Source organism: Meleagris gallopavo, chromosome 12, assembly GCF_905368555.1.
Source record: "Meleagris gallopavo chromosome 12, MGAL_WU_HG_1.1, whole genome shotgun sequence".
Lineage (NCBI taxonomy): Eukaryota > Metazoa > Chordata > Aves > Galliformes > Phasianidae > Meleagris > Meleagris gallopavo.
This window is the reverse complement of record NC_139415.1, coordinates 16,189,687-16,217,653: the sequence shown is the minus strand read 5'-3', so window position 1 is coordinate 16,217,653 and position 27,967 is coordinate 16,189,687. Positions and strand designations below refer to the sequence as shown.

The following is a 27,967-nucleotide window of genomic DNA, read 5'->3' as shown; positions in this document are numbered from 1 at the left end:
CTGCACAGGAATAACGTGCTGCAGATGAGCCATGAGCTCTTCACAGGCTGGAGGGCTGGATGTCTGTGTGGTTCCTCCTTCCCTTATACTCAAGGATGCAGATTTCCAGTAGCTCTCCATGTTATGATGTGCCGGTCGCTCACAGCTGCACTGTTAGCATCTGACTAGAGCAGAACACTGCATCCATAGCAACCACAAACACTAAAACCAGGGTGGTGGTTTTTAATCAAATCTTACGATGTGCGTGTAGATTTCTGTGAAAAGTGAAAGAGGAAAGAGTAATAGGATGAGAATGTATAAAGATCTTTGGTGATTTCTGGAGCTGTTATTACTTCATTACTTTGCCCAATCTAATTTTTTAATCCAGCAAAGATCACGGTATTTCAAAAGCACTTGGAATGTTGTTGTGCTGGTGACTATTTGGTGCAAGTTGGGGACTGATTTTTTCCTGTAGTGTTGTTGTTTTGTCAGGGAAGGGAACAAAAACATGAGATAACAGGAAAAGGTGGCTCATGAGTAAGTATAGCTATTTTCTTTAGAAACCAAATACGAGAGACAGATCACAGACATTGGGTCTGCAGCTACTTACTGCGTCTTTGAGACTGCTTCATCAGATATTATAATGCTATTAACATACAGCAATAGGGCCAGAGCTGGCCCTAGACCCTAAACCTGCAGTAGCTCACAGGAAGCCTATGTAGTCTGTTGGTTCCAGCTCAGGACTGGAAGCTGGTGCTTAGGATCATAGAATGGTTTAGGTTGGGAAAGACCTTCAAGGTCATTGAGTCCAGCCATCAAATCGCATCAGACCGTGGGAGAAGCCTACACCTGGATTTATTAAATCACTGCAGGTCGCTGTCACCAACCTGGAGCAACGTTCGAGGAACAGGGATGCCCACAGGGCTGGAGGACACTCGCATGAAAGCAGATGAAGGGCTAAATCTATCTGTAGTTTGTTGCAGAATAATAGGTGGCATATGAATATATGAACTGGGCAAATAAGAAAGAGGGAGTTGCTTCAAAAATTCATCAGATGACCCAGGCTCCAATTGAGGCTAGACAATGTGCTTCCTGTGACCTCAAGTCAATCACTTAATCTGAGTAATCTCACTTGGTAGCTTGCTTTCCTGTTTAAGTTGGGGGGGTGATAGCGTTAGCCACTGCTGCGTGTCTCAGGTGTGTAAGGATTAGCAGGTTAAATTTAGCTAAGACATGTCAGGCACAAGTAGGAGATAAGTGTAATAAAAATGCTGCTGTTACTGAAATGCAGTTGAGAAGTAATCTCCTTGATAATGCTTGCCAAGCACAGCCTGTTGTAGACAGGACGTTTCTAAATTTGCAGTGTTCGAGGCAAAACTCTTACATAGCAAGTCACTAAATTGTGCGAAGTATGGTTCTTATTGCTGTGTTTTCTCTTGCTACTTGTTAACAAATCAGTCAGTCATTTATCAAGTGAAGCTGGAGGCCTCCTGCAACATCTGAACCCAGAGATTACATTGCAAGGGTCACATAGGTGGGTTGGCAGGAGGGTGACAGCTACTGCTGAGTTGGGGGGAGCTCAGGGTGTCTGCTCTGCGGAGGTCCTCCTTGGGGCTGCACACTGCCTTGGGTACCTGTATGCAGCTCCTGCAGCCAGACACAGATACTGTTTCTCCACACCGTAGAAATGAAGGTTAACCACCAATAAATGGAATTTTCAGCTCTCTAAGATGGGTACTCCACTATCTGACTCTGGAAGAGAGTTTTGGGGCAAGCAGGAGGAGGTGCAGCATGGCAGGGAGCTTTGTTCCTCCTGTGCCTTGGCTGCCTGGTGTTGGGAAGCCAACCAGGCTATGGTATGGCACAGTCGAGGCCAGCACTGGAGCGTGCAGGGAGCCAAAGTCACTTCTCTAAATGCAAGTAGCTGCTGTCCGTCTGCATCCTGTGCCTGTTGTAGCTTTGCTGCTTCCCAGCTGTTTTCTGCTGCTCTTGTGCCAGCTGCTTTCTCTCAAGAGCCAGTGGAATAGTTGGAGTGTGGGCTTTGTCCAGGTACAGCTCTGCAGTGCTGTGCCATCACCTGCACCTTCCATGTCCTTGGGATCCTGCATCTCCTGTGAATACACGTAAATACAGCAGGGCTCGTCTGGAGGAGGAGGGAAGCGGGAGGAATGCATTCAGCAGATTGCTCCGATTTCCTGTGGAGGCAGTGAGGGACAGGAATGTCATGGTCATGTTTAAACTGATGTGAAATAGGGCCTCTGCGTGCAGCCTGAGGAAGTGTGTCCTTATTAAAAGAATGGGAGATGAAACAGCTGCTTGTCCCAGAGGGTGGGAACTTCCAGAAAACTAGAAACATCAGCTAAGGTTCCTTGTCATCTTTGCAGAACAAGCAAAGGTTCTCTGCCTCATCTGTTGGTGCTTTGTCTATGAGAAGGACTTGCAGAGCTCAGGCTGCAATCTGAATGGGGACTGGTTTGCTAATCAGCACTTGCAGGGCAGGTGTGCCACAGAATGTATTTAGACTTCTGAAAAATGAGGAAAAAGAAGATCTCCATTTCCTACACATTGTTTTGAAGAGCTAAAACACAGTTTTCAGTACAAATCTTCACTTCTCATCAATGGATTTCTCAAACTTGTATGAGCATACCACGTGTTAGATCCTTAGTGACTGGCATACAGATAATGCCTGTCTGAGTGTACTTGTGTTGTTCTAGCTGAGCGAAACCAACCAAACCACTTCTTCTGGAGTTGTTCTGATTGTAACCTAAGAGCCTGGAAATGATTTTAAATGGAGAAAGTGATCCAACCTTGTGCTGTTGTTACCTAAATGCAGTCAGTGTACACACAACATCGCTCCATCTGCCATCTGTTTGCCAGCAACTGCTGAGAAGGGAACAGAGGTGGAGGTATTCATCTGAGTCATAATTCTCTCAAAATATTGTTTTGTTTCTGAGATTTGAAGGAATACAAAAACAAGAAAAGAGTTGAAACTTGCAGTAATCTTTCTTTCTCCACAGCAGACTCCTCGTCCCCCTTATCAGCCATGCATTTATCAGTGCACGTTGGGTGGCACGGATTGTTGTGCAGTCGTGCCCCAGCAGACAGTGCAGCATGGTGTGTGTGTGTGTGCTGTGCTCTGACATTCTGGTCTCTCTCCTCCTGCTTGTATGGCAGCCCTGAGTTTGTGCACTTTTATACTAGCTGCTCAGCGGGACTGAGACAACCTGTGATGTAAAGTTCAGTTCTTGCTTTCAGATCTCTCCGTAATTGATACAGGGAAATAGCATTGCTGAGCTGCGTGAGAATGGCACTGACTGGTCAGCAAAACGTGCACGCAGGGTGTGTGCTGCAAGGTGAGGATCAAGCATATAAGCAACATCAGCTCTGTCCTTCTGGGGGTCTCGGCCTTGGAGCACCCTTCACTTGTAAAAATCTTATTAAATAAAAGAGTCATTAAAAATAAAAACTCAGTGCCGTTAAGCATTGACTGTATGAGGGAAAAGTGTTGATGTTACCAGGACTTGCTGCAAAAAGATGCTTCGAGCTGAAATGGCTGCAGTCATTTTTATAGATTAATAGGCTTGAATTTTTTAATAGAAACAGAATATCTTAAATTAGCAGGTGGTTGTGTGAATTGATTTAGGTTCTTATGTACGCGTTGATTTCTGTGAGGTTGTTTTGTGAGCAGGGTTTAGGAACGTGGAGCAAGTGATGGATACTGTGCTTGGCAGGCAGATCTGCCCACACCTTATTTGTCTTTCAGGGTTGCTGCTGGGAGCCAGGCGTGTGGCTGGGTGCAGCACTCCTGGCTGAGCGTTATCTGTGTGAGGCCAAGCTGTGTGACATTGAGGATTCTCAGCAAGATGATTTTTCTGAAAGCTGTTGGTGTCAGTTTGGGGGATAATGAAGGGGGAAGAGGATTTGGGATTAAAATGACTCGCTGCCTGCTATGTGCTATAGATAGCTGTGAAATAGTGCAGTTTGTTCGGGGACAGCTTTGCTACCTGGAAATAGAAAATAATCCTGGAATGAAGCTGCGTTCTGTGCTTTCTGTTGGAAAGGCACCCATGTGTGTGTGAGGATGGGGCAGCTGCTCCCTTCCATGTGGGACTGGTGCTGCTCGTGCCCACTGTCGTGGGTACAGGGCTCTGAGTGCAGGGCTGCATCCACATCCTCTGTGCTTGTATATCAAAAAAGAAACGGTCATTGTTGGTGGTGCTTACGGATGGCTTTATTCTGCAGAAGCACTGTTTGCTTTTTCTCATGTTTCTGATAAATGCGTGAGTTCAAACCAGAACATTTTATCTTGATATTTCACTGTAAAAATAAATTTATTTAGCTCTCTTTTAGTCAATTGGCCAGAACTTGAGCTTTGAGTTGGTGCTGGGCTGCAAACCTCGTAAGCACTGCTATTGTAAGAGGGTCACTGACCGTTTGCTTTTAGTCCTGTTTACTTAGAAAGTAAGAAAAGAAACAAGGCGGTGGAATTGCATACCTTGGTCTGAACAAGAATGTTTTCTATTTGAATCAGGAATGGTCAGTTTCTGCCCTCATCCTTGGAGGGATCAGCCCCAGCCCAGCAGCACTTGCGATGCTTTTGCAACTGAAGAGTGAAACAGAAATTTAACTTCTTGAGATGTGCATGGGGATGTGCATGCCTAATACTACTGAAAAGCATGGGAAAAGAAAGGGATTTGGGCAAAAAAAAGAACGGGAAGAGAACACACGCAGAATGCCTTTTAATTTCATTTTGATTGTGGAAGTTGATGAAAAGTAGGAGAATAATTACAAGCAACAGTACATATCACAACACTGCCATTTGGTACTATAATGTCTTATAGTAAGAAACATTGCATGTCTTTGTTCTCTAATGATAACGTAAGAAGGTGAGGTAAGAGGGAAAAAAACAACACTGAACCTAGAGTGTGATTAACTCAGTGCTTGAGAGCTCTCCTCTCTTTGGAATAGCACCTTGCTTTTTGGAAAGAAAACCCAAAACCTGCAGGCATCGTGAGTTTGCGCTGCGTGCAGGCACCTGTGTACCTGAATGGTGAAGTGACTCGGGTGTGCTTCTAGGCAGGATTTAAAGTACCAGTCTGGTGCCATAGGAGGACATGGCACAGCCACCAGCCTGCAGCCAGGTGTGTTCTGCAGCCCTGCTGACTGCAGCTGACCTCGGAATAGGAAAAGGCTGTGTTGAGAATGCAGCCTGGTGAAGCCTTCCCCACTCGATTTCAGGTTCTGTATACTGAGTTAAAGATTCATTTATAGAGCTTGCGTAAAAGAAAAGTAGTAGTACTAAATTGCATTGCAGCAGTACATTTTCCATTCATTTTTGAAGTCTGCATAGTCTTTAAAACATCCGAGATGCCACTACTGGAATTCTAATGTGTTGCTAGGAGTTAAGGTCAAAGGGTAAATTGTAGTTGCTATATGAACAGCCTGTAACAGGGCTTGTGAGAAGTTAATGCATGAGATGAATATAAACCTTTTGCATTTATCTTCTTGCCTTTTTTTCTGTTGTTGTTGTTGCTGCTTGGGCATGCAGAAGATCTGCACCTCATTCTGCCAAAAGGTTGAACTGGGATGAATGGAGTCCAGGAAGTGTAGCTATGATCTTAGAGGTCCGTAAACACCTCTAACCTTGCTGGATGCCATCTGAGCTCATTGCAGAGCAGCTGTTGGTGACACGTGCAGGTGTACCTGGTGGCTTTTGTCACCTCAACGTTGTGTTCTGCACTGTGCTGGAGGCGGTTCCGTGTGGCTCCTGCTGTGCAATACTGAACTGAGGTGTTCCCATTTGCCTTAAGGCAGGAACAGACTTCTGAAATATACAGTGAAAAATACTCATGTTGAAGTGTGCTCTCTTGGCTTGTTGGAATATCCAGTGTCTCGTGTTACTGGGGGATATGGAAATAACCATTCACCCAGTACTTTTCTAGCTCTTGGGGTTTACATTTGGAAGGTTCTCTGATCATCTGTGATCAGAGCTGTTCCCTCAGTGGGGTGAAAATAACCCCGTCTCTGGCAGTGGGATTGCTGCTGTTTGCATGCTGCTGTCCTGCTCAGAATACCAGGTGCTCACAGGCATTGGTTTCGTTTACAGTTGGAGTATACTGTGATCATGTGTGAAAACGGAGGAAAGGCAGACACTTAGCTACATCCTTGACATAACCGACTGCAGGAAATAATTAAAAATTATAACTCTTTTCCCTTTGAATAAGAGTTGTATAATAAGCTCTTTCATATTAGCAGTCTCTTTGTATTGCCAAGTCTTGATTGTTCCTGTGTTCAAAGGAATTGTTCTATGGAGTGTTTTGTTTTCACTACTCCATTAGAAATTGCAAAATACAAAAAAATTGCAAGTATTGCCATTTTTAAAATTGAAGTGTTTCTCACCACCTCAGACACCTGAACTTCCCAGGCTGAGTTTCGGTGGCAGCAGGCAGTGATGTGGCACATGGAGCCATGCCCATCTTACTGAGAGGAACATAACTGACCTATGTTGTCCTTCATCTAAAGCCACCCGTGTGCCATGTCTGCGTTTTGGGTGAGGGTTAGATGCGCTTTCCCTGCCTGTTGCACTGCTCCCAGGTGCCTGTTTTGGGCACAGAAGCCCTTTGGAGAGCCGACCTCTCTGCGGTGACTTCTGGAAAGCTGAGCTGGAATGCATGGCTGTGCATTGCGCAGCCAGCAGCTGCACAGAGCTTGTGTGGCACTGAATTAGTTTCCTTTTCTATGAAAAATCTCTTTCTGTAGGTGAAATATCCCATGCAGCTTGTGCTTTTCTATTACCTGATGATGACACTGTTCTCTCTTGCTTTGATACTCCATCCAGGTCTTCACTGGTAGGCACCTGTAGTAAAGGTGCAGTGAGAGGAGGAGGGCAGTGGGTGTGGATCTGTCAGTTACATGAGTTCATTTTTCCTGGTAGTATTGCATTAATTTTGGGGGAACTGAAACTGTGCTTTATCATCCTGGCATCACCCTGCAGTTGCAGGTGGCTGCTCACTGAGACACAGAGCTTGTCCTGATGGAGCTCAGCGGCGTCACTGAGGTCAGAGTAACTCCAGCAGCTCCTCCTGCCTTAAGCATTGAGATGCAGGGAAACCAGGGCTGCCTCTTCCTGGGTAGAGACTTCTCAGTCATTTTGTTTCTAAAGGGCTGTTCAGTACAAATCCTGAAGTTTCAGGACATCCCATTACCTTCCACATTGCTGAAGTATCTCCAGTAAAGCAACTCTTTCACAGCACACACAGCTCTGTGATGTGCCAGGGGTTTCCCAGTGTAACCGTAAAGATTTTGCTCCTTTTGAAGCTGGGGAAAGCAGTGTACAAGCTGAGATTTGCTCCGTGCACTGGTAGGAAGAGGGATGAGGAAGGCTTAGAGATGCAGGGGGGTTCCCTGCAGCCCTGGTGTAAATCCCTGAATTTGCAAGGTGAGATTTGGGAAACATATTGAGGGAGAAAGAAATAGTGTCAGTAAATGCTGAGAGCGTCGACTGTCATTTGAAGGGAAGTACTGCTCTGTTCAAAATTGGAGAGATGTTTGAGGAATGCAGAAATAAGTACTGGAAATAAAGCTACATATGGTGAGATAGACTTAGTGTGAGGGTGCCCACTTGTTTCATTTTTAATTCAGAATTGTTCTAGGTTTATGAATTTGGAAAAAAAATCCTTAAGCTTCTGCATTTCTGATAACAGGCAATCTCGTATTGCTGAAATGTGACTTAGGAGCCAAAAACCTGACCCAGAGTGCATCTTACCACCACCTGATATTGCCATGTTGTCTTCTGAGGGCAAAATTACAATTTGTGTGCGTGTCCTCCTTCTATAACAGCTGAGGAAGAGGCTGTGCTGCTTGCCCTGCTCTGTACTGTGAGCTGAGTGTAGGTGTTAGTAGTGGCAACACATTTGTCAGTGGGTCTTAGAATCTTTTTAGGAGTGGAGTTGGAATGGGATTGCACCCCATGCACATGGGAGTAGTGTGCTTCTGCTGCATTTGCATTTGTTAGGTGGCTTTTAATGCTTAAAAGTGCTAGAAAACAAATTCTAGTGACTTTCCAGAGCTATCAAATACTGACTGCAGGTGGATGTATGTCAGAAGTGATTGTTCACTGAAAAATGTGTGTGCCCCGCATCCTGCGTAGCAGTGAATGTCCATATCCAGCATTCCTGTACTGAGGAACAAGCGCAGTGTGAAGGAGCAGCAGAGCTTGGTGAGTCGGTTTTCCTGAGTCCGATCAATAATTAAAGAAACACCTGGAGATCTGTTTTTTTGTACTTTGGTCTGGAGTAGCGTGGGACGTGGGTGGGAGGCAGGGATGAGACAAAGTCTGCAGGAACTGCCCTTCTCTTTGCTTGCTTCAGCAGCACGAGGTGTATGGTGCTGTGTTACACTGCACTTCCACTTTCTCCTTTCTTAAATGCAGAGTGCTCATCTGAGGAGAATTCTGGAATCTAGTATGAGGGAACACCTCCAATCTTCAGGAATCAAGGAACTGCAGTCTGAATTCCTTAGTAAATAATACGCTCCTGGCTGAGAGTGTGGTGCCTGGGAGAAGATGTTCCTGAGCTGTGTTTAATTTTTTTTTTACCTTTGTTGCACGCTGTTGAGACGTCGGAGCTTCTTGCACATGGAGATCTGTGGGCGCTGTCTGCAGACGCCGTGCAGTGTCTGCTTGGTGCCACCTCCCAGCCGCAGGGCAGGATCTGTGCTACTGCAGCCTGGCGCCGAGGTGCTGCTTCCCCTTACAGAGGTGGAGGGCGTTTCTATGCCAAGGCAGTGTTTTTCAGCACAGCGCATGTATGCAGATCAGTCTGTGTTTATGCATACATATATTTTTTTTAATCTAGGGTGTGGTTAGAGCAGACTGCCTGTTCCTGTACTCCCAGTCCTGAAAACAAACAGCAGCAGCAGAAGTGGGGAAGCAAACAAGACGCTGAGGAGATGGAGCGAGTGCTTTACAAGCAGCAGTGGGGCCCTGTGTCTGCTGCAAGCTGCTCCAGGCACTGCTGCCACGGCCCAGCAGCATGTCGGCATGAGGCACCTCGAGGGGGAAGGGGAGGGTGGCCTGTTTCTGCCCTTTATATGTGTGTGGGAAGAGCAATGACATGCCGCTTGGCTTTCCGTCCGGCTTTATAAAACCGTACCTCCCCACACTTGCACTGAGGATGCTTGTTTACTGTGAGAGCAGAGATTTTGTCACCACTCACGTCCCTGAGTGAGGTTTCTCCTGGCTTCGATTAATGAGGAGCGCCGCTGGAGCTGGCTGTGCCTGGAACGAGGGCGGGAGGCAGCGGTGCTGTGCCCTCTTGTTTTTGTCTCGAGCAGGAAGAAAAGCTGAGGAGCCTGTCCTCCTCCTCTGAGTCAGCTGCGGTTACGGTTTGCTGAGTAGGCGTGAGTGTTTTGAAGGGAAAAGCGGCTTCCAATTAAAGCAGCTCAACACTGCGCCCAAATGAGTTTGGGGAAGCTTCCCCTCCCTCCCTCACACACACTCTTGTTAGAGCTGACAGGATGGGGGAAAACTGGTTTATGATGATCATAAAAACTATTGTACGCATTGGGTAATTTTCCAGCCAAATGGGAAAACAGGTTTTGAGCCCTGGTGAGCTTTTCCACATTGATGGCTGTTAGCACAGCAAGCTGATGCTCCAGGCTGGAGGGAGCAGGTGGTACACACAGCTGTGGTGTCAGCTCCTGGCTGAGGGGACACGGGGGTCCTGCTGACAGCACCAGCACTGTGTGCTCACTGTGCTGCAGTGTGGGGCAGCTCGTGGTCGGCAGGCAAAGGAGTCAGGAAGGGAGCTGCCCTGTGGTGAAAGAGAAGAACAAATTAGAAGGGATGCTGCGAAGTTCCTGTAGGAATCCAGAAGCATGGAAAACAGCTCTGAGAGTTGGCAGGTGAATGCACGAAGTAGCTCTTTAGTAGGGAGTGATAGAGAGAAAGCCAATTTCACTGCCATTGTTTGGCCTCGTTGTCACACACACAGGAAAATCATTTGCTTGAGAACGTCCATCAAAAGAAAGAACCTGATAAACAAATGTTTGTCTTGAGCAAATGCTTTAAGAGTGCATGACGCTTGGAAGTAGTGAATGGTCTGTTGATCGCTGTTGGGTGCTACGGGAGAGTGAGAACTGACCTCAGTTGGCACCGGTTCTTTCCATAGGCAAACAAGCGTGGGCTCTGTAAGTCATCCTGCTTCTCTGTTCCAGTTTCAGCTGTGGAAAGTACGGGGACATTTCACTAAACTTTAATTGAGCCACACACAGGTGTTTCCACATCAGGTGATGATGCCTGCAGTCTCATTCATCAATAGAAGGTCAAAATGCTGGTGATTGGTGCTGAGTGCACTGACAGGGGAGTGAGAAGATGGGAGGTACCAGAGCAGCAGTGCCCACGTGGCTGCTGGGCTGAGTGGGGGCACTCAGTCACCAGTGGGCGCTGGCTTGAGTTATGCATAAACTTGGTCCAGTGTTTTGGAGAGGAGCCTGGCTCCTAATCACATGCCTTCTGATGCTACTGTGTGCTATCAGTACGGCTGGAATAGTTAATGCCTTGTTTCTGTCCTTCGTTGCCATATCTCTGCTAGCGGAAATAGTCTGTTCTTATTTTTGAGGGAGATGGAAACTGCTTTACTGTGCTATTCTTTTTGTGTCTTATCCTTTTTCCTGCCAAAATGAGCATAATGTGATTTGTAGTGGTTATTTTTTGGACAAAACGATCTGCGATGAAAGCTAAATGACTCTGTTTTGCCAACATCTGGAGTTCCAAGTTTCTTCATGTCATTTTGTTTTGCTCTTTTGTGCGGACTTTGATCATAGTGAAGTTGCAAGAAAGTAACATAATGATGTTTAAGTGGAAGAGGAAAGTATAAAAGCTGTTTCACTTGTCATGAGCTTGTGCTCTGCCTGGATAGTAATCTTTGAGCTGATACCCGCAGCAAAAAAAAAAAATACTGAAAAAAAGAAAAAGTATGTGGGCTTCCTAACTGGGTGCAAAACTAATATTTTTAATGAATACTAAATGGAAGCTGTCTCTTCCCCAGTTTCTGGTTCGTGGTGAACAAGTTATTAAGGGTTGTCTTTGGTCTTGGTGAATTGTTGAGATTTGAGACTGTGCTTCCTCTTAGCAGATGTAGTGCCTGCATTTTCTGGCTTCTGTGTCTTGCACTGAAGGTCATAAGGCAGCTGTGCAGTGCTGGTTTGTGCTCTTTGGGTACCTGTGGGGTGGGTGTTCTTGGACCTGCAGGACAAAAAGTGGATCTTTGTGCTGGTGGGCACTGTGGAGGACTGAGATGATGACTGCAAAGGACACTTTCAGATTTTAATTCATTGTCATGTTTTCTGTATAGAAAATATCATAAATAGAGGAAGAGCTGTGATTTATTAAAAAAAAACCAAAAAACGTGTTCAGTTGTTTTTGTGGTGTATCAAAAAGGCTTGATCTGCTTCTGATATTGAAGAGGACTTGGTGCTGAGGAGCTGCAAAGAGAGATCCCACACTGCAGAACTTTTTGCAGCCTGCACAGGCGATTTCATGCACCTCGGAGGCTATCTGGAGACTTTCAGCGTCTGATACCAGAATACTAATTTTGGATCAGATACACAGTTTAGAGAAAATTAACAAGGTGCTAAACAGGCACCACCCCTCGTCGGTCTCCTGTTCTGTGTAATGGTATAGTTTAGGTGCACTGAAGAGAGAATGTGTTCTGCCTAGCAGATCATGCATGTTTTCTTCCTCCTTGGTGAAATGATGTACACGGGAGTTCAGTTACAGTTCTGGTCCAAGAATCTTCTGTCTATTCTGTAATGGAAACTGTTTCAGAAATGTGAATGGAAACCATGTTCACAGACAACTGATGATGCAGCATTCATCAAGAAACCTTCTCCTACAAAGCTCCTGGCTCCCACCATTTCTGGAGCCTGGGATCTGCAGTGGTGATCACACCTGTGGGGGACAGCAGCTCCAAGTGGCTTTCAGCACATGGCTGTGGGACTTCTTCCAGCAAATACACTCCAGACTTACACAAGCAATTGTTGAAATATTTTACAAAGAGTTATTCTAGGAAGAGATGCCAGCTGTGGTTTGTTTGATAACACTATGCCTGCTTTTCAGAGGGCATGCCTGCAGGGAAATGCTGTCTTCAGGGCTGTGGAATGGCAGGACTGGAACCTGAGAAGTGGTGTGGGTGGGGTAGGGGCACAGTTCCTTTATTTTCTGAGTAACTTTTTAATGAGACATTGCTGATTAAGATACAGTCTTGGACCGAGCATTAATGTCTTACTGCTTTGTTTTGGTGGATGGGCACAACTGGGTGGGTCAGATGTGGTAACAATTGCTTGGGAGTTTGGAAACTTGGTTTTCTCCCGAAATGCATGAGAGCTGATGGCTCGCTGCTGAGGATCTTGCATCATCTCATAGCCTTCTGTGGGCATTTTGATGGGCGAGCAGGATTGTGTGAAATACCACTGAATTATCTGCTCCTTTAATCTGTCTGTAAGTTTCAACTTGTGTTTATTCAGGGCCTTTTTTTTTTTTTTTTTTTTTTTTCCTCTCTCTGGTTTGGAGAGAAAATAGCTTCAGTGATAAGACATAGCTGGCATTTGGGGTCAGTTCTGCAATGCACATGGGTTATTTTTCCTCTAGTGTGAATATGATCCTTCCTTTCTTCTTAGTGTAAAATGAACAAATGAGAGCAGGGCAGGCTTTCTTTTCCTGCCTGCGAGCTGCTCTCAATTGCACGCTGTTGGCTGTGGGCCCCTTCGGATGTTGAGGAGAATGGAAGAGAATTATTTGTCATCTTTTGCATTGTCCAGTTATTCTAACTTGGGAATAAGGAACCGCTTTCTTATGTGTGTTACTTATCTTGGGAAGTTGGCTGTAAAATAAGTCCTTTATTAAATCACTTTGTAAGAAGTGGATTTGAACTTCCTGATTTATTGTTCAGCTGGAGAATTGGTCATTGTTCAGCAGGAATTGAGGTTTGTTTAGCAGGAGAGTCAGAAATGGGGAACTCGCGCTGATGGTGACAGTTACAATCAGTCAGTTTATTGTCTGATAATGAGACAAGTCTTCGGTCAGGCCTTGGCCCCTTTACCAGATATTATTAGTTACTCAGGTTTTGGATAAATACCCAAGTTTTTGACAAAGCTTATTTAAAAAAAAAAAAAAAAGACATATTTGTGGGGGGAGGGAGTTTATCGTTCCTCGTACTTGCAGCGGTACATCTGTGCAAACGCAGAGCATCACAGGTGGGCTCTTCACCCTCTTCCCTGTATCTTTCTTGCTCCTAAGCACACTGTCCAGTTCAATTTCTCTTTTTTTAATATTTTGGAAGCTGCCTTTATAAGTGCAAACGCTACTGCCAGGGATTTATTCACACTGATATTGTTATGGCATGCTTGAGTCTTATTCTGTCTAATTAAAATGTAGTGAAGGAAATCCGAGCTGCACGTAGCATGAAAACAACAGTGGGAACCAATAGATTGAGCTATACGTGCACATTAGCTGGGAAAAACTTCTCATTTAAGCAGGCAGAATCCAAGGTGCCAGTTTCTTCCCTCAGTCCCATCCTGTTTGGTTCTCCTGCCCCGTGCGCGTTTCTGTGCACGCTCCATCCATAGGGTCTCCGCAGCACGCTGCCCACGAAGAGCACAAAGGCGGCCTTTGAGAGGGGCTGGCAGCAGCAGCGTGCAGCCCGGCCTGCGGAATCCTCCGGCGCTCGCGGTAAACAAGGCTGCCACCGTCCCCAGCTCCACAGTGAGCAGCAGGCGTCGGAGAGGAGAGAAGCGGTGGTGGCCAGCAGGTCCTGAGCCCAAGGGCAGGCCGGGCTGCTGCCTCTGGCTGTCAGCAGATGCGCAGGGACGGCTGCAGCTGGAGCTCCTCAGCAGCCATTTATGAATGAGGCACCAGAAGGGGAGGAGGGGATTTCTGCTCCAAACCTGCTGGGGCCGGGTTTCATTCACACCTCACCATCCCAGAGTGACTGATGCTGTATTTTAATAACATCCTGTCCTATTTTTTTAAGAACAAAATGCATTCGTTTCTTTCTCCGTAGTCTGCTATGTGATTTACTTCCCTTCCGCCTTCCTGCATCCTTTCCCCTGGCCCCCCAGACACCCATCCCAGTTGTGCTTACTTAAAACACAGCAACAAATGGTGCAGTAGTCTGGGGCACAGGATGGGCTAGACAAGGGGACTGCAGCACTTAATCCCCTCCATCCTCCTACCAGCTACTCTAGGTAGCCCATTATTTTGGGCACTTCAGGCCCCTTTGTTGTAACTGCATTGAAGCGGGTGATAATGGCAGCCTTGCTTCCTATTCACAGCAAAATGAAGAGACAGGCCATTGTCTTGAGCATAATTGAGCCTCTATCAAAACAGGAACAGAAAGAGATGGACAACTCAGTTAAAGCTTCTTGTTTGAGCTTTAACAGTGGAGGCTGTTTAGGACTTGAAACCTAATTACCAATGGTAAGTTTTCTAAAGCTGCTGCTGTATCCCCTTTTAATTTGACATGTAAGTTAAACTTTTTTTGTGTGTGACATGCTACAAGTAGTGATGCTGCTGATGGTGACTCACAAACCACCTACCTCCCAAATTCGGTTTAAAAAACAAAAAACCAGTCTGGGTGCACAAGAGATCACAAGTTCTGAAATCAAAGATGTCTCCTCAATTAGGCTCACTAAGCCAATGATCTCATAAAATTCTCAAGAGTGTGAATCTGGTCAGATATGTGCTGCCTTGTTGCAGTACTGTGCTCTTCTCTTTGCTTGCAAAGCTATAGTATTAGTAATTGTTCTTCCTGTCTAAGTCTTAAAACAGTCACTTTTACATTTTTACTACAAAAAGCACTTCTTGTTTGCTTGTTTTTAAGCAACCGCTCTCATGAGAACTGCTGTGATATGGAAACAGACCAAAACAGCTCACCTGTGAGTTTATTTGCCTAGTCTAGATGGCAGTCTTTATAAGTCACGTCCCCTGCGGTGTTGGTTTGTTGGCCATAGGAGTGTTGATGCCAGATATTGGTAAGGTGGTGGTGCTGATGTGTATCCTGAGCAGTCCCATGCTCTGTTCGAATGATCATTAAGGTGAAGGATAGTGCACACTGCTGTAAAAACAACAACAAAAAACCCTCTGTATTGTTATTTCCAAAAAAAGTTGCTATTTTGATCATCTGAGGACTTGCTAAGATTTCATTCACTTTACCTTGTGCTGAGTGCACGATAACTTCCTGGGTGTGTGTAATGTGTGTGGAGTGGACGGGTTTTTCAACAGGGAAGATGTCACTAGCAGTGGGATCTCAAAGCTGGCTTGTGACTTCAGAAGAACTCTTTGAAAGGCTTCTTTGGCCGGATATGGGAAACTGATGAAAAGGTTGGGAAGTATGGTGAGGGAAGCTAATTTCCTGTTTTTTATGTGGTCCTTTGAGAGCTGTATCTAAGGGGAATGAATTGTTGGTGCGAGGAGAGCGGCTTCATCTTGCTTTTTTTCTGGTTAAAAGGTATTTCAGAATTGTGAACGTGGTGGGCATTTTACCACATGGAAATGAATGCTGTGGAGCCCCAAATGTTGATGGCTGCTGTTGTGAAGCTAGGCAGGTAGGCTGCTCTTTGGAGCAAATTCTGGGCAGATACTTCTTCCAGAAGTGAGCAGCCATATATTTTAAAGATAATAAAGGTATTTTATAGGGTTGCTGGCTTATCCTGGGTAAGTTGAGGAGACAGATATTCTTGATGCTTGAACTTGAGATCTCTTGTGGACCTGGCTTGGAAAAAAACAACAAAAATGCAATTTGGGAGGTAGATGTTCTCTGAGTTGTCCTCACTAATACCACTACTTGTAAATTCTTGCCTTGCTATTTTTAATATTTGGAAATATGCAAGGCCTGTCACGGTGCCAGTTTTATAAAACTCTTGAAGAAAGTGTAGGAAAGAGCTCATCTTGTGCCACATAAGTGAGCTTTTCCTGCCGAGGTTAAGTAAGCGGACGCAGAACTGTGCCGATCGCAGGTGGATGCACTTAGCAGTGCAGAGCTGGAGAGAATTAGCTCCAGGCAGGGCTCTGTGGTTGCCCTCCAGTTCAGAGCCCTCTGCTGATAGAACTCCTTTATGCTTCTCTGAACTCTACCTCATTGCACATTAGGGACTACAATTTGGGAAGGGAAGTGTGGAAGGTTGTGTTGGTTGCTTTGCAGTTTCAGACACGTTTTTTGGGGGTTTTGTAAGCTATTTAGAGAAACTGAGCTGAAACAAAAAAGGAAAATACCTCTTAGTTTTTTCATATTTTTCATATTAATATTTTATTAGACAAACAATTGTCGTGCATTTTAGTTATTTGGAAAATGTATAGTTCATTTTGTGGTTATCTTTCCTTGAAATTAATTTCATTTGTTGGCCACGGTAGTCTAAAAGAATGCTCAAAGGAGATGGGGGAAATCCCGGATTTTCTAATCTTTCTTTATAATCTAGTATGAGCTAATCCTCTATTCTGTGCTTGCTAGGTGACTTCCATTTGAGGAACTTAAGCATAAGAAAAAGATTGAAAGTGAGCTTGTGGGATGGGCTCATGGGCTGGTCCCTGTCAGAGACAGAGCACACAGCGGGGGCCGGGGCTGGCTGTGAGCTGAGCCCTGTGTCCATCTGTGGAACTCTGACCTCATTAAAATTGTGTGTAAACTAATGGCGTGCATGCAGTTGTCAGTTCATTCATTTAGGAAAAAGATACTCTTTAGGACATCTTGTCTGCATTTTATTTTAAAACACTGCTGTGATCTTTGTGTATTTTTTCCCCCTGCAGCATACACGCGTCCAGCCCAGCTTGGTTTTTTGACCATAAAGAACATTTTATTTGCATCTCTGCTCATCTCACCAACTTGCTGTAGCACAGGACCTTCTGCATGGCACCCATTTGCCCTCGCTCATGTATGTTTGGAGCAGAGATTTTGCATCTGTGTTCCAGCAGCTGGGCCGATAAATAAGGTGTTGCTGGATGGTATCACTATTGATTGTTCAGGGTTCTAGTTGTTTCTAAGCTACTGCAGACGTTTTTTAATTGCCAGTGACTTGAACGCATTTTTGAAAGTAAATTAGAGTACCAAAGCAAAACGTGTCCCTTTGGTCTTTCTTCATGCTGGAATCTGTGCCTTGGAGGTAACTACAAACTTACTGTTCTCCTTTATGGGCTTTCTACACAGCTGTATTTTTTAGTCAGCAATGCCTGTGTGGGTGCAACTGGTCAAACAGAACCAAAATACAAGTGAGAACTGGCTGTCATTGTGCCCAAGGGTTCCTTGTAGACAGGTAACTATGTCTCCATCTATAAATATATGTAGCTTGTATTATACAAGCTAATCTAGAGGGCTTTTGGAAATGACTCTGGATATATTTAGATGTTTTTGTGAGGGGTCAAATCTACAATGCAGACCAGGTTGCAATTGCTCTTATGGTTCTGTTGTCCATTTTTCTTATTTTGCTTGTTAGACTTTTGTGACTTGTCTTTGTTCCCCCGTGTTCTCTATGGAGAAAAAAAAAAAGTTAAGCTTAGAAATGGCTCAGAATTGTAATTGCTTACCACTGAGAGTGATCTGTTTGGGTAAAACTGACCCTGTCCACGATAACCTTGCAGTTTGTCCTTCTCAAACTGTTATAGTTGTGTGCTGGGGATTTGACGTCTCATGGTCAGAGGTGGGGTGCTTATCATGATTTGAGCAGCCTGACTCCACAGGAAGACTAAACTACATAGAGTAGACTCCTGGAAAAGGCAATGCAGAGTGCTCCAGCAACCTTGGATGGTACTGTTCACATAGCTCTTCAGTACTGTTTAGGTATTTGCTCCTGTAGAATGATCTTGAGGCAGTTCTGTTTAAAAATAAGCGAATTTTGTTTTCACCAAAAGTCTTTGGCACTCTTGTCTCCTTTGTCTCCTTCCTCCCCAGTCCAGACACACAGATGACGACTAACAGCTTTACCTGTCTGTATGTTTGTCGGTGGCCTGGTTGTTTGGATGGCAAGGTATCTTCATGTTTCAACTCTCCAGATACAGGCTGGGTGACAGGATCCTAGATATTTGCTTCTTGGTGCAGAAACAGAGGCCAGTAGATAGAAAACTAAATGTTATATGCTGAGCCCTTGATGATGCTGCTGTTCATAAATTGGGAACCAAGCAACACGCGTGTGGAAGTTCTCTGGCTTTCTCCTAGCATACGAGAGTACTGAATGTACTGTATCAAATTATTACATGCTGTTTTCCTTCCATTGCCATCTGTTATCGCTCTTCTGGTCCTTATCTTCAACTCTGCAAATCCTTTTAGAATTTACTTGAAAATACCAGAGGGGAGAAGGTGGCTCTTAGGTAATGTTTTTATTCATGCAGTGCTTGTTTTTAAGTGCACCACCCTCTTTATTTTATACTCTTATCTTTCTGTGTATTTTGGGTGCAAGAGCAGTGTGATCTAACTTTCTGGCTGCATTAATATTGCGTACCTAAGATCAAAATACTGGAAATAATAGGTTCCATGAGCTTGTCTCTTCCTCAGAATCAAAAATAGGTGATACTGAATGTGCCAGCCTTTTCCATCTGATTAATGTCTAATATAAAAGCAATTTGTTTCCATAGTCATAGAAAGTTTTAATTCCCGATCTTAAAGTTTATTAGAAACTCTCAGAGTGAAGCACCTGCTACCCCTAATACTAGAGAACACAAGTGTGGCTGCTAACCAGAACCTGGTTCTGTTCAGTGTGCCTGTAGTTAAGATAATGCCGTGTGCTTGCTGCTATTGTAGGGATTTAATTTGAACTTGGAAGGGTCCTGTGAGTTTCCAGAATTGTCTCCATGTATTATACTAATGCTCAATTCATGTTGAAATATTTCTGCAGTAAAGTCTTGTGATCCAGTGAATAAGGGGGAATAAGAGGAATGCGTGCAAGGTGCTAACAGAGTTTGTGGTGTTTAGGATGAGAGCACACGGAGTTTGTGTTAAGAGCATTCAGGTCCTTCAGTTATGTGCTTCGATTTGTTTTTAGGATGAGAAGCAATCATCTTGAAATGCTACAAGTTCTTAGAACTGCAGAGCTGCTCACTGATGCTAAGAAGTTTCAGAACAGGGTATCAGAAGGATGTGAGGATGGGAAAGTGCATTCCCCCTTGCTTTTGTAAATCAGTATCCTTTGTTGTACTTGCAGCTCTCAAAATGAAGGCAGTCAAATGATAGCTGAATATGATACTGTTGTTTGGTTTATATGAATTTTGCTTTGAGCTGAGTTCTGGCAGCTTTGCTGAGTGGGAAGCTGATATGTTTGGCCTCTGTGTGCCGGCTGTGTGGGCTGTCATTAGGAGGTGTTTTGTAGAAGTTGCTGTATCTTACCTTCTCACTCTGTTATAAAGCTTCAGCAGGCGGTCTCTTCTCCCTGACTGGCGCTGTGTTTGTTGGGTTGAAATGATTTTGAACCCCTGAGGCTGCCAGGCTGGTTCTGCAGCAGGCTAGGAGCTGCTGTGCTGCCTTTCTGGTTTTGTACCCCAAGTGTTTTATTAGTGAGGTACCTGCCTCTCAAGAAGAGCATCTCATTATCTAATTATGAAACACTACGTTGCATTGCAAAACAGTGTTTCCACATTTGGATAAACCAAAGCACGTGCTCATCAACCCTTTTAGGGTAAACATTTTGTATTGCTATTGGAAATCTTCAATAAAGCTAGACTGCAGTTGTGAAGAAAAATGCAGCGTTCTTAGAGAACGGCAAAACCATGAAGGGAAGATAAAGCTGCTCCATCAGGTAGCGCTGTGCTTGATGGAGAACAGAGAGAAACTCTGACATGGTGTGTTAATTGCTCATCCTACAAGATCACAGCAACATTGCAGGGTAACAAATTAGCTCTGAAGTAGTTAAACTAAAAGCAAATTAAAAAAAAAAAAAGGAAAATGCTCTAATTTTCTGGCAATCCACTTGTGCATGTGAGCTAAAGACGCTTCATGGTGACCATACTGCTGGTCATGCAGGTACGTGCTTGTCATTGCTGCTGAACGGCTGCACTGTGCTTACAGAGCAAAAATATACTTGTGCTCTCCATAAAAACAACAGAGCCTTCCTTCTAAATTACCTTCATGTGCAGAGGAATTTTAAATTGCATGGCCATGAAGTTCTCTTTAGGCAAACATTCATTGTGGAGGCCTTCAAAACATCAAGGCAGAAATGAATTGAAAAGCAGCTAGCAGATAAGCATTGCAAATTTACAGATACTTATCTGAATCTTTTTGATTTAGAAATTGGGTTTGGGAATCTTGAGGGAGCCTGTTCTCACGATATGAGGCCTGGTAAAGCCCAGATCTGTGGAAGAATTCAGCCTTTCATTTAAAGGATCGAAGCCCTGTCCTGAGGTGTTCTAAGATGTGCCTTGCATCTGAGAATTGTTAGGGATTTTGAGATTTGGTTTTGAAAATTGAATGTTTTGTTAAATAAATATTTCTCTTACTGTGCTCATGATTTTCATGCATGTATTTTATACTGTAAGATGTTAAAAAAAAGGCAAGAAGAAAAAGCTGTAGGATCAGTTAAAAATGCAGTGATCTGCTTAGTTATTAGAACTGATTTTTTGAGGTTTTCTTTGTCAACCGTTTCAAGTGCAGTTAGTCTTATTCCGAAGCACTTTCACAAAATATATCAGGAATAGATCAAAATATTTCTCTCCATGCATACCTATACCTTTATTCATTTGATAGCTATAGCCCCTAAGGTATAAAGCGTTTATACTCTGCGTGTTTTCCCAGTTTGCCAAGCAGTGCTGGCAACTGAAGCCTTAGTCTTCAAGTGATATTTGGAGATTGCATGGCTGGTAAATGGTGACATCACTTGTGAAATAACCTTGTTTAATTTGGGGTCATTTGTAATAAAAGAAGAAAGCCCCCCGTAGATCCTGGTATCGTATTCTGAGGGTCTCCTGCACTCACCCTGCTCCCAGCACCAACCGTGCTCCCCTGGGCTAAGCGACTCACAGAGCCCGACTGGGACTTGTTATGGCAGAGGCTGCTGGAAGGAGTTCTGGGATGAATTTGTGGAGCAGTTTTGAACTAAACCACTTATCTGCACAGCCCATTGAGAAACCTTGCTTATATCTTAACTTTTTCACACACAGTAATGTGTACATGATGATGTTGTGTCTGTCAGTGTGTCTGTCAGTATGTCTACATGTGCACTAACTTTAACCAGAGTTACCTGAAAAATGCATGGAATCATCGTAACCCCAAAACAAGCTCTTACAAACATAGATTGTGGAAACATGTTAGTACTCAGTAGATGGGTGGTGTTTTAAATCTCTCTACAAATTATCAGTAATGAGTCTGAAGTTAAAAATAGACATTTATGTGTAGAGAGCCAGGGGGAACTACTTCTGACCAAAAAAAAAAAGAGTGCTTTCATGGAGTAGTTCATTATTCTTTTCTCATGATGCAGTCAGGTTTGGTTGGGTCTCTGTTGGGTGATGTGGCCATGAGCTGTACTGTCAGGATCTGTGGAGCCCAGAGGGGTGCTGGGGTGCCTGGGCTGCTGAGAGAATGCTCTGTAATGTCTCCACACGTGTTTTTACAAGTGAGACTGGGAAGGGTCAGCAATTAGTGGTTTTGCTCCATTACTTTTCTTGTTTTATACTTTAACCTATAGAAAAGCGAGGCAATGTCTCCATCTGCAGAAACGTCTTAAGGAGTTTTTTGACCTTACATTTTTATTCTGCATTCTGTTCTGTTTTCCCCCTGAGTTTCAATGCAAGGATTTTGCGTAAATTTGTTAAAAACTGGAGGTTAATTGCTGTGGCCATCACCTGTCTGCTGGTTCCTTAGTCCCTGGTGGTATGTGTTTTGAAGTGTGGTTCAGACCAGTTCACCTGCACTGCTGCATTTGTTGCAGTCTTTCTGATGCCTTTCAGAAACCAAACCAAATAACCGAAGCAATGGCAGACTGCTGTGTAGCTGTGCCCTTGTGCACGGCCATGCTTACACTGGCGCTTTCTTCAATCTTCTGTTGTAAAGAACAGAGTGTGAGGTCTTATCTGCCCGGCTTGTGCTGCTGTATTTGTTTCACACAGAGTAATACAGCGTTATACATCAGTACCGTGCTAAACCGTTGGCTCTAGGAGCTGGTGTTACCCTGCAGCAGAGCTCACTGCTCAGCCTTGTCCTGGTGTGAGCGCTTCCCAGTGCGAGTGGTAGCGAGTGTGGGACAGATTTCAGTGTGTGCTGCTGTGAAGGTGGGTCACAGCTGGGGGTCCGTGGCCGGGAGTGGAGCTGGGTCTGCACTCAGAGCTGCGCTCGGTGCCCGCCGGAGCCGCCCGCAGTGTGAGGGGCGGGCAGGACCGGCTGCGGGCTGCCGGGGAGCACCATCATCACTTTGATGTTGGCGGGGCGGGTTGTTTTTTAATTCCTGACACGGAGGAGGAAGGTGAATCAGTAAGTGAATTACAGCTCTCGGCTTTCTCAACTCAAACGAACGATTATTTCAAAACACCTCCCGGGCAGAGGAGATCTCACTGTTGTTTTCTCTCCGGCCCCGCACGGAGCCCTTCCCGCCCTGCAGCTCGGTGGCGGAGTGCTGGGCCCGGCTGGGGGGTGCGCGGGCCCCGTTGGCCCCGCAGCCCCGCTGGCCTCTGGCCGGGCCCCGTGGGACGCAGCTCCGTGTGAGGTCGGCGGGGAGCCGGAGGGGCTCGCTAACGAGGGCTTGTTTGTTTGTTTGCGTCGCTGTGCAGCAGGAACCCCGGCGGCGGCCGCCTGGGGCGGAGGTGTGAGGGAAGCCGAGGGGAGCGGCGCCCGCCCAGCGCCCCGCGCCCTGAAAGCGGCCTTTGTGTGCACCCCCCCTCGGGCCCAAGCGTTACACAATCTCGCTATTGTGTGCCTGGGAAAGGCTACGGCATCCTATTGCAATTATTTAGGAAAGAAAATATTTGATGTTTTTTTGTGGAAGGTGGGCGGGGAAGCTGGATTTACCTCTCGTTGTTTTGAAGTCCTCTTTCTTCCTTTTGTTCTTCCCGTCTGGCAGTCCCGCAGTTTGAGCAGCGGAGTGGACATACCTTAATCCATGTTGTGGTGAATGTCCTGCTACTGAAACACGCACGCTGCTTCTGCAAATCTTCATTTGGAGTCACAAATACACCCAGCTCTGCTTTAGGGGCTTGGTTCTGGCCCTTCGTGCTTTTTACCTTGTGCATTTTGTAGTAGCGTTTAGAAATGTTGGGTCCCACTCTGTTTTCCCTGCAGCCGTGGATGTAGTGAGAGAAGGAGCTTTGGAGGATCCCTATTTGTTGCCTTCGATCTGTCTGTAGGACTGTCCAGTGATTCTTTGCCTTGTGTGTTCTTGCCTTCAGTGTGCAGGAGGAGTCCCACTGCACCATTGCTCCTCTGGTCCTTCTCCTGGAGTCATGTTTTGGTAGATGCCTGTAGGTGGTGGTTCATCAAGTGAAAAGTTAGGCAAGCTCATCATGAGCTGTGGTGCTCAGCTGGAACACTTCGGAGACTTCTGCAGTCTTATAGCTGAAGTGAGTGTGAAGGCAAACCTCATCAGGGTACCTGAATTGGTAATTCTTTGAAAGTTTGCATGAAATCAGGGAATAAATCTTTGCCCTTTGCCAAAAGAGTTGAGAAGTGCCATCTTAGTGGAAAATGGGGTGATTACGTGATTTTTCTGACACCATTCGTACTGCAAGGAATGCTCAGCTGCCACAGTGAATCTTACTGCGGTTGTTTTTGGTGAGACGTGATTGAATGAGTTCTCCTGTGGCTGGTGAAAACACTGTTTTGTACAGAAGGATTTGTAAAGCATTCCGGAAAGTACGTGATAACAGAAGAGTTTGTCTTAGGTCCTGCTTAGTGACAGCAGCCTGCTGAACTGAAGTTAGGAAAAGCTTCCTGAGCCAGGGACTCATGTGTGCTCTGAGCATGACCTATTCCTGTGTGATAATAGCAGTGTGTTTGGTCTACTGCAGATCAGGTGGACTCAGCTGTACCTGTGTCATCCTCTGTGCATGTGGGGCTTACCCTGTTAACCCAACTGACATGCTCGTGAGAACAGATTATGCTTTTTTGAGTGATTTTTCACATGGTAGCATGGGAACTTTGATTGCTGAGATCATGGTTGCCAGAAAACACCCACTATGAAATACTGTATTCTAAACCACACAAGGTAAGCAAAACAAAATCTCACTTTGCTATTTGCTTAATTTCACTAGGCCTTTTTGTCTTCCTTGTTATTGTCTGGAAGTTGAAGCTAGAGCAGTTCTACAGCATTTCTACTTCATTTGCACATAAAAGCTTTCAGTTTCTCTATGTCTAAGGGAGCACAGTCTGAATTACTGTCTTGGTAAAATGTGCTGGAGTAGTAAGCAATATGTATTAAAATGGAACTATTAAGGCACAGTTTTAAATGTAGTTCTGTGGTTTTGAGGATAGTTATAAAAGTAAAAGCATACACAATTAATGTCTTGAAATACCTGCACTTTTTAAATCCAGAAGTAGTGGCATCGCAATGTGTAAGAGGATGATTAGACTGGTGATGCAGTATGTGAGTTCAGATATAGCTCGTGTTACATTGGCTTGAGTTGGTCCTAGCTCAAGGCAGTACGATGTTCTGTGCAGAAGGGGCACTCTGCAAGCTTTCCTTCCCAGTATTTGTGCAGATAACAGTGCAGCCCGCCTGGAAGTTGCACTCACTGCTGGCTGCGGTGTTCACAGGTGGCCAAGCTACTGGGTTTTGTAGAATAGCCATCCTTTGGGGTTGTGCTTTTTCCATTAGACATAGTCTGTGCAAGATGTTCTAAAAATGTGGTGCTGGAAGAAGTGTGCAGAAAATCCATTATGTAAATATGGGAACTAGCTTTCCAGGCAACACTGTATTTGCTTAATTGATTTTGTGTAAATCGTTCATAAAGATATTTTTGAATTGTAGATATTGTGGGTATGTTTTGAGAGATGAATAGGTGAGTGCTGTGTGAGAGACAAGTTACTGTCCATGCTGTGTCTGTAATGTTAGTTCACGCTGAGCTCGAGTTCATATTCTTGTACTTGAAACTGATCTGTCTGGTTGGTGTGTGTTTCTGTGCACATGAATAATTCATCCATGCATGTTTGTATTTATGTGTGCAAACACATCCTAGTGCCTGCCTGTATGCTAAGTGGAAAACCTACCCTTCAGTGGGCATAGAAGAGGCAGAGCAGTCCACTTCTCTGATTATTTTTCCAAGGCCTTGTTGTGGACCAGATAGATTTTCCTACAGCTGTATGTGCCATAAGATAGTATTTTTCAAAATGGTGGAGATATTGAGTGACTGTCATTCTGTGCTTTCTGAAAATTACTCAAGAAATGAAAGCTCCTTGGTGTTGGCTTTCAGACGTCGGAGCAGAAGGGTGGTGTGGTGGGCAGTGGGATGCTGCATGCAGAGCGGGGTCCGGCACTGCGGGGCCGTGCAGTGCAGCTCTGTGCTCCTTAGGGCTGGGGCAGCAGCCTGCTGCTCACTGCTCTCATCACTTTGTGGTGCCAGCGCGCTCTTTGTGTGCGTGTTGTGTATACATGCATAATTATGTGTGTGAACAGGTGTTGTTAGCACAGTCTCTGTTGTTATGTTGCATATGGTTTCCATTTTCCAGTCTTCAGATCCTTCCTGCAACAAATCTTTTGGAGTTTTGCTTTAACTCTTGCTGCATTGTTGCACAGCTCTGACTCCTGCCTGGCCTCCTAGCGCTATCATCATCTCCCACCTCAGAGGACAGTCTGAAAGCAGTGGGCCTCTCCATTCTCCCCGTGCCTTGTGTCCAGAAGCCCTGAGGAGCAAGGTGGTCCCAGCCTGCGCAGTGCTGCTGTGCTGAGCTGCTCCTGGCCCTCATGGGGATCTGTGGGAGGTCTGGAGGTCCCGAAAGGGGAAGCTGAACTGCAAGCACCCAGCTGAATAATAAAATGATGTCACTGCTGGCCAATCAGGAGGGGTGATGTCACATGCCTGGCAGCCCCCATGTCCGCAGAACAAGAGGAGCAGCCCCTGCTCTCCTGTTGTCCCTTTGTCACCACCAGGAACTGCTCGGGACAGAGCCTTTTGAAGTGTATTATTTGAGAGTTAAATGTGCGTGGAACACGATTCATCAATCCTGCAGTTCCTGGGATTGAGAAGTTTCCCAAGGCTGCAGAACTGTGTGGGAGCTTTTACAGCTCGTTAATGAAGCACGCGAAGAGCAGGCAAACGGATCTGTTCGTACTGTTCTTACAGTACTTGTTGTTCAGCCCTGTGTGCTGAGTAAGGTCTGTGTTGGTAGTGCTTCTACTTCTAATGTGTATGATAAACCATTCTTGTTTGCTTAGATTCTAGTACATAGCATAAAACTCATTTGTCATTATTTCTGTGGTTACTAAATTCTATAGATGAGCTTTGCATTTACATCCACTATTCTGTTTCCTCCTACCCAGTTAGGAGAAGATGAGTGGAACGCCTTGGTGGCTCAAGCTGTTGGAGGCTGGAAGAGCTGATTGTTATTTTTAATTGAAACTTAGGGTGCCTCAGCTTGAAAAGCAACTTTCTGACACTCAAAACAATGACTGTATGTACAGTTGGAGGCAGATTAAAAAGAAAGGGTAGAAATATTATGTTGTTTTAGGACATTATTGGCACCAGTTAGACAAGAAAGATAAGAGCAAACACATCTTGAACAAAAATTCTATCTTAGAGAACAAGCAGGGTCCTGCTGTAGCATCCTCTTATTATTCTTTCTAGTAATACAAGCCCACCCTCTAAAGAAGCTGTTTCCACATTGTTTCCCTGGCCGGGGCAGGTAGTCGTGCTGTACTGTTAGGGTTGTGAATCTTGGAGAAGCAGCTCTGGGGAGATGCTTACGAAGAGCAGCTGTCCAGAGTCAGTGACTGCTTCAGACTGTGTACTGGTTTCATGCTTTTGGATTAGGAATTTTCAGTGAGACTAGAAGTTGTGAGGAGAGGGGATGGAGGAGGGCTGTGTTTGTGTCTGGGACAAGGAGAAGTTATGTCAGATTGCTGGTTCCATGTTTTTAGCAGTAGGTCATTTGCTCCGGTCCAACTACTGAAACTTTTCTCATATTTGAGCTATGTTGGCTTTCATGTGACACACACAGGAGATGTTTGATCAGCTTTAAAGGCTGGGATTCCTAAGATGTTTGTTAGAATGAGAGTCAAGCAAGGCTCAGGAAGCAGCTAGGACAAAAGGTTTCATTAAGAGCTTGCACTAGATTGCTTCCGTGAGGGGTGAGAGGTAGGAGGAGGCGAGTTGTCTTCCAAAGTGAGGAAACTGCAGAATGAAAGGCTGCGAGCGGCTGCTTCCCCTGACCTCTGGCAGCCGGATCATAAATTGGATTTGCTGCAGGCAGGAAGCTGAGCAGCAGAGCAGCCCGTGTGTTCTCTGGTGCTTGTGGAAGCCGCTCACATCACGACCCAAATTGAAGGTGTTTGTTTTCGTAGTATAATATAGAAGTGATTTAATGTTTTGTAATTGCTTTCTGGGAGGAACAAAAAAATAAGTTTATGCATTTATGTGAGCCACTGAAAGATGTAATTCATCTCTGAACAGTCAGAGTATTTTTGAAAAGTATGCAGCAGCTTCATAAAGCTGGACTATTAAGAAACCACACTGGTACTATAAATTAAATGTTATTTTGGAGTTTGTTCTTTTCTTCACTGCCAGGTGTATGGGAAACTTGTGCATCTTTGGACCAGGGGGTCATTTCTATAATGTCGTTCTTATCTTGTAAAGAATCCTACTGTAATGGCAATTATTTACATCAGAATGTAGTAGGAAAATGATGAAAGTAACTGTTCTCATTGAAAGTCATCTTGGTGGCTTAGCAGCACTGATGCTGAGGGTAAAAAGAGTGCTGTATTTTACAACCAAAAACATGTTTTGGAATGGCTTTAAAACACCTGAAGAGACCATAAACATCCCAGGCTGCAACTGGCAGATGGCTGCAGCTGCTGCGTGTGCGAGTGTGCAGCC

The 27,967-nt window shown here is 45.0% G+C and overlaps 1 protein-coding gene across 3 annotated transcripts in view; it reads left to right on the top strand.

Annotated features, from left to right (window-relative positions):
* Positions 1-27,967, top strand: part of IGF1R (insulin like growth factor 1 receptor) — a 150,287-nt gene that overhangs the window by 46,536 nt on the left and 75,784 nt on the right. The window contains exon 1 of one of the 3 annotated variants that reach the window (XM_085233855.1): positions 22,403-22,418. The exons of the other annotated variants lie outside the window; for them this stretch is intronic. Within the exon in view, the coding sequence (XP_085089981.1) occupies position 22,418 (1 nt within the window). The 5' untranslated portion in view covers positions 22,403-22,417. Of the gene's footprint in view, positions 1-22,402; positions 22,419-27,967 lie in introns of those variants that run through there. 3 annotated transcript variants of the gene reach the window in all.